Source organism: Monopterus albus, unplaced genomic scaffold (assembly GCF_001952655.1).
Source record: "Monopterus albus unplaced genomic scaffold, M_albus_1.0 scaffold26.1, whole genome shotgun sequence".
Classification (NCBI taxonomy): Eukaryota; Metazoa; Chordata; class Actinopteri; order Synbranchiformes; family Synbranchidae; genus Monopterus; species Monopterus albus.
The window spans coordinates 3,282,099-3,288,999 of record NW_018127906.1 but is presented as its reverse complement, the minus strand read 5'-3'; the positions used below and the strand labels follow the sequence as shown (position 1 = coordinate 3,288,999).

The 6,901-nt window shown below is 41.8% G+C and overlaps 1 protein-coding gene across 2 annotated transcripts in view; it reads left to right on the top strand.

The window, feature by feature from the left end:
• paqr3a (progestin and adipoQ receptor family member IIIa) overlaps window positions 1–6,818 on the top strand; it is a 12,141-nt gene extending 5,323 nt beyond the window's left edge. Inside the window, exons 5-9 of one of the 2 annotated variants that reach the window (XR_002274558.1) lie at window positions 1,208–1,405; window positions 2,600–2,690; window positions 2,914–3,097; window positions 3,174–3,327; window positions 3,587–6,818. Coding sequence is in view for 1 of the 2 variants with exons in the window: in XM_020595273.1 (XP_020450929.1) it covers window positions 1,208–1,405; window positions 2,600–2,690; window positions 2,914–3,056 (432 nt within the window). In the remaining variant the exon portion in view is untranslated. The remainder of the gene's footprint in view (window positions 1–1,207; window positions 1,406–2,599; window positions 2,691–2,913; window positions 3,098–3,173; window positions 3,328–3,586) is intronic. The other variant, XM_020595273.1, reaches the window with a different exon arrangement.
• Window positions 6,819–6,901: the final 83 nt, after the last annotated feature.

The following is a 6,901-nucleotide window of genomic DNA, read 5'->3' as shown; positions in this document are numbered from 1 at the left end:
CATCCACACACACGGACAGAAGGGACTGAGACGAGGCTGTGCACACTTCACACAGTTACTTATAGAATATCAAGTACAGATCTGAAGACTTTTATTTATCATACAGACGATAACAGCTAAAAGTAGGAGAGCTCTTTAGCAGATTTCTTTCAAGGAACTTTGTTATATCATCATATGTCAGTGCAGATCAAATAATTCCATGCATGAACGTGTAGAGTTCAGCCTGAGGTGTTTATTTCAGAACTAAAGAGGGAAAACAGATTATTTAGATTCATGGTTTTCCGCCAATATTGTAAATATCGGAAAATGATGGCAAATGCTCGTCACAGGTTCTAGAGCCCAAGTTGGTGGATTGATGTTGCTTGTTTTGTTTGACCAAATGCCCAGAACTCAAAAATATTCCAATTACTTTTTTTTTTTAAACAGAAAAGCAGCAAAAGCATAAATTTGAGAAGCTGCAACGGGCAAATGTTTGGTGTTTGGTTGATAAATAATGTTTGTTCTGTCGAACAACGAATCCTGAGCACTGAGGCAGATTAACTGAAAGGTCAATAGTCCAAAATAATGAAATGTATTTAAAAAACAAATGTTCATGGTTGCGGTGGAAAACCTCAGCTCTTATCCAAACCTAAAGGCCTGTGAACAGTGTCTCTGCGCTCACACGTTCAGTGTCAGCAGTGCAGCTGCTGAACACAGCGCATGATTTGCCTTTAAATCATCTGTGCGGTATTTTCCTTCTGCTGACATCTGCGTGTAACTTTCACCGACTGTACAGTCATGAACATGGTGTTTGTCATGTCTGTCTCCATGGTGATTTGTTGCTTTGCCTCCAGGAACTGTTTGTTTTTCAACACTTGTTCCCTTATATTACCTGCATCATGTAAAGGAAATAAAAAAGCGTGGAAATTGTCTTAAAACGGGAGAACGTTATAGTGAGAACTCAGGCAACCACATGTTCACTGTGAACAGTGGAGAGAGTGTTTCTCACAGCAGATGGATGCTGAGTCAGCAGCATCCACACTATGTTATCCTGTTCTTTATATTTTCTGATTTCTTCCGTATGTTTTTGGACACTTAATAAGTGTAAGTAATAATAGTAAGATAGACACATTTAGAACTTGTATTGGTTTCTGCTATCAGCATCAACACGCATTTTCTTCAGGAAATGCATTTGTCTATTTTGACCTGTGTCCCTGTGTCCGTGCAGTACTGGCGGCAGGTGTACCTGGTGACGGTGCTCGCCATGATCCTGGCTGTCTTCTTCGCTCAGATCCACCCTCAGTACCTCAGCAAGCAGTGGAAGCAGCTGCGCTCGCTCATCTTCTGTTTGGTGGCCGGGTACGGCCTCATCCCCACCGCCCACTGGATCTGCATCACTGGAGGCTTCTCCTCAGAGCTCGTCCAGGTCAGAACATTCACTGGTCAGCTGTGTGCACTCACACCAGACATTTTGTGCAAGCTCAAACGGCACCTCATACTTAGTGAGCAGTAGTTAATAGAGGTGTCCCGATCCTATACCAAGTATCGGAATCTGTGCCGATCTGGGCATATTTCACAGGATCGGCCAGAACGGAACGTTCTAGTTCCGATCCTTATGCAGAACTACTGTCCTATATTTGAGCGTTTTAGTGCCACACAACCGATAAGCTGTTGTATTCCACAGTCAAGCTGTCCACACTGCCTGTGTGTGTCGGCCTGCGTATCACTGGCGCTTTGGGCATGTAGCTGCGACCTGAAGCCTCCATCCTTTGGAGCTGCCTCCACAGAATCCACCAAAACAATGAGCACTTGCTAGTTCCAACCAGAACTCTGCCAAAACAGATAAAACTAAAACAGTTGAAACTACATGCAGTTCTTTTTAAAGTGTATAGTTTTTAATTTTCTGGGTTTTACTGGGCTGATACACTGGACCTGTATGTGAAAGTGTAGCCAGTGAGTCCTTCACTGTCTGTTGTGGACGAGTAGTTTCCCCTCTCCAAGGTGTTTGCGTGTGAGAAACTGGATCGGGACATCCCTAATTAGTAATGGGTATCAAAAGTCAGTGGGTACAGTAGCGTGTAATTGCGTGGTGTCTGCTGTGAGAATACTAACACCATCCATCCCATTTTGTTTTTACCCCCCCAGCGTTCAGCCAGTCTAAGCAGAGTCACGGTGTTTATTCAGTCCAGGTGGTAAAGCAGCTTTAGGAAACCACATTGTGTACCCCTATGAAACTTAATCATTGCAACAACTACCTATATGATATCATTTGATCTCAGCTAATCAGATGTTCTGCTGTTAGTGAATATGTTTTGTGTAAAATGGTGAAAAATCAAAGCTCAAATGTTTTGTAGGCTATATTTGTTTGTGTCACCTGAATCTTAAGATTAATACAATTTTGTCAAAAGTTTTTATCATTTCATTTCCAGTTAATTGTCAGGTTTATTGTTCTTTCATTATAGTTTTTTTGTGCAGCTGCTAAAGATTCTTTGTGTAAAACAACACAAACAAAACTTACCCATCACGTGTTTATTATTCTGAACAAAACCAAATATCTGTGAGGCTCATGATTCTGGTGCTTTACAGCGACACAGCTAAAATGAATCTTTCTTCTGTTCAGGCTTTTGTTCCTCATGTCCTGGGGATGTATTTCATCGCTGCACTGGCTCTTATTTTCTACGTTTCAAAAGTTCCTGAGCGTTACTTCCCAGGTGAGACTGTTTGATTTCTTCTGTTGTTCAGAGCAGCTTTTCTCAGTCACTCTGTTCTTCAAATACTTTGCTGCTCCATAGCTGATCAGAAGTGATCAATATTGTAGTGCTAACACTGAAACATTCACAAGGCCAGATGTGTTCACCAGTAATTCAGTCAGTGATTTGCAGCCAAAGTGAAGTCTTTCCCTCTCCTTGTTCCCCGTCTGTGATGTGGCGGCAGGTCAGGTGAACTACCTGGGCTCCAGCCACCAGGTGTGGCACCTGCTGCTGGTTCTCATGTTTTACTGGTGGCACCAGTCGTCAGGCTTCATCATGGCGTACCGACACAGCCAGCCCTGCCCCGATGTGCCCCAGCACGCTTAACACGCTGCTTGGCATGCTGGGAGTTCTGGCACTTAGAAACAGTAAGTTGTCCTCAGTCAGCTCTGTACACAAGTGTACTGCAGGCTACAGTGTTAGTCAGACAAACTTTGTCTACAGATAGCTGCCTCCACTACAAGGCAGCAAATCACCGCAGCTATTGGCCGATCAGTTCCAAGACCAGAACGAAGTATAGTCTATGATCTGTTACCTGATTGGGCTGTGATCGACAGGAAGCACACAAACACAGTGCAGACGGACTCTTTAATGACAGGTCAGCTTACAGTGCTTTTTGAAGGCCTTAACTCAAATCTTTATTTGTAAAATTCTCTGTATGAGTTCACAAAAGAAGCCAGAAGAAAAAGTGCTTGAGCGTAACTGTTGCCCAAACAGAGCGAACTGCGTTTAAACAAAATGTAGTGGAAAACGAATATGTTAACATCTTGGTTGTTACCAACAGTGCACTTTGATACCCAGCCCTTATTTTAGTTGTTAATTCTGTCATGGTGTTAACACATAGTTTGTCTCTGTAGGTTGGTGAACGGCTGCAGCGTGGCCCTGCGTGCAGAGGCCAGAGGGCGCCAGACTCCATGCCCACCTGGCTTCTTCAGTCAGACCACAGACGGAGAGTTTCTCCCCCAAGAGCGTCTTCAGGTCACCTCACCTGTGAGTTGCTGCAAACAGGAATCAAACTTGCGACTTCTAGGATGTGAGGTGACACTATTGAGGTTTCCGATAAAACACGACCGCCGACTGATCGTACATCAGTGATGACAACAACTTTTACCAGAATGTCAGACAAACCAACAACAGTCCAGAGTTTTAGGCTACTGTGCTTACTTCACTTTTACGTCCTGTTAAGGATTAATCAGTGTAAAAATCACAGATGAAGCCACAAAAACTGCCCAACCAAGGTTGGTCAAGTAGTATTTTACTTCTTTTTTTAAAGGATCCTGCATATTTCTTTAAGTGCCTGTAAATAACCCATAATGTAGCTCTAGTTAATTTAACTTGAATTGCATAAAATTTAGCCGTTAGTAATCCCATGATGGTTTGAAAACCATTTTGTGGAAATTAGGCTTCAGTGAAATGTGCAAGGGAAAATAAAATAGTTGAGACACTATCCCTCTGCAGTTACACTAAAACTGTGAGTAAACTATGAGATAATGCTGCAGAACCTGTCATTAGGTTTTAGCAGAAGCTAACTCAGCATCCTTAGTGTTCCATATCCCAAACAAATACAGAGTACACACGGGCTTCAGAGTTGCTACCTGCAGTGTAACTCACTAGATCCATGTACTGAGCAGCTTCAGAACCTGCTTGGAAACACTGGGTTTTTAATATTTCAGCAGCAGGATGGTTACATAACTCTGACAGCACATCCAGCAGCAGGTAGCAGAAAGAGTGCTGATGGCTAATCCACCGTACTTAGTGCTCCAAAAGGTAAACAAATATAGCCTAAAACTGGCGCCCACATTGTAACACACACTGTCCATGGCAACGTTACGTAGCCTCTACTCCCTGTTACTTGTCAAAGTTTATATCTGTTCACAGGAGTGATGATGATTAACACTTATTGTTTAATGCTTCGTCATCATTAGGAGAGGTGGAGATCAGGACCTTGTAACGGGCCGGGTTATGGCCGATGTTTAGGCCACCTGATGTGTCTACATCCTGTAGGCCATCAGACCAGCTATGTAATGGATTTGAGCTCAAGTACCAGTTAAATTTTGTTGTGTAGTATTTTGGAAAATGTTTCATTAAACGTTAAAGGTTCAGTCACGTGAACAGATCGTACTTTTACACCAAACAGCCAGAATGTTGCCATAGATACGAGTTACTGTGGGCTGCAGCTTGGGCGCCATTTTAGCCTGTATTTGTTTGCGTATTAGAACACTAAGTATGCAGAATTAACTATTCATTTTTGCTATGTGCTATCGTATGTGCTGACAGAATTACATTAAACTTTTAAAAACCCAAATGTTTGTTAAGCAGGTTCTGAAGCTTTCCAACTCCTGCTCAGTACCTGTAGTAAGTTACACTGCAGGCAGCGACTCTGAAGCCCATTTTTAGTACTTGGTGATACTGAGTATGCCAAGTTAACCATTAACAGTTCACTTTTGCAATGTGCTATTGGATGAACTGACAACTACCACTGAATTACTTTGGTACTAAAGAATTTGTTAAAACCTGATGATTTTCAGGCAGGTTCTGCAGCGTTCCAGTGTTCCCATTATCTCATAACTATGAGAAAAGGGTCTTGTAATTATGAGAAAACAAGTCAGTTACAACATAAGATCCTCCAATTTTTCTTTGGGGAATGCAGTGCGCCTCCGTATCTTGGTAAAACGGCAGCTCTTCCAAATGAAAACATGCAAAAACAAACCAGTTTTTCACCACAGTTAATGTTTAGATATAAAAACCAAAGACACAGACACGGCTGTGGAACAGAATTTTATCCTTCTGTTTACCAGTTTCTTACATTTAGGGTTTTTTTGTTTCAGTGTGAACAGTGTTCTCTACCTGTTCCAGTCCCATGATGGTGAACTGTTATTACTACTACTGTGTACTGTGTGTCTCTTCCTCTCAGACCTCCCATGTACCTGTGAGAGACATGCCAGCTAGAACACAGAGTGCACAGTAGTAGTAACAACTCGCCATCATGGGATGGAAACAGCTGGCATGTCTCTCTCAGGTACATGGGATGTTGGGGGAGGAAACTGGGTGTTCACTGCTGTAATGTTTTCTGTGGGTGAAAAGAGTGAGAACAGTTTATTAATGACAAACTGCTGAATTCCTGATGGCCTGACTGATCAAAGTATTTTATTGGAAGCTCTTTCAGATTTTTTTTTTTTTCTGGTCCCTACCACTGAAATTGGAGGCCTGTAAGAGCTGGGTGTTAAGGAGCTGCTAGTGAGACATAGGCCTTCAAACTGTGTCCCAGTTTCAAAGTCTGAAGTGACCGATGTCACTGTGTAACTGAGCATTATAAAATACAAAATGCACATGCCACTGAAAAATAGTTTCTATAATGTGCATTAATTTTGTAGCTTTGGCACCTGTGGACTACAGTGTACTTTCACTTTAACAAAAAAAGACAAGGCAGCGACAGACAAGCAAACCTTTTTCAAGTATTTTTTTCCAGTGATTTACTACATTGTTTTGTACTTTCTCAGTATGTAGCATCAATATTCACATATTTACAACCTTTCTATCTCACTGTGCTACTGCAGGCACTCATGTAACTGTCAAGTTTAAATGAGTTTGAAACTGGGACCCAGTTTAGATTTTACGATTCAGGCACTGGTTTAACATTGAAATAGCTGCAGCCGTGTGTTTCCTACTGGGGCGTCAGGCAACTTCACTACTATACTGTCCTAGTTGCAACTACATTAGACTTTGTGTTGAAAACGTGCTTTTTCTGCCTGAACTGACAAGAAAATCTTCGACTGTAGGTAAAACAGTGTTTCAGATAGTGACTCATTTAGGGTGATGTGCAATTTTGCATTTCAGTGGCTTCACTCCAAAATGCAACAAATCCACATAGGAGAGAAGTCGTCTTAACAGATTGTGCGTCTCTTTCAAATGCTACAGTTTTGTAAAAGTACTAGTGCTTGTTTCATTTTGGAGTTAAATCATTTGTTTTCTGTGATACTTAACATTTTAAGAGGTTTCTCTGGTGTTACAATTTCAGATGTTTTTGTTCTGTATTTAAATGATGAACTTGCCTGTGAAGGTTGCTTTAAAACACTGTCTTTAAGCTTAGCGACGTGGGCTGTGTTTGCAACTCATTTTGGAGCAGTGGAAATTTTGTATTTTGACTTTTCATATGAGAGCAAACGACCTGC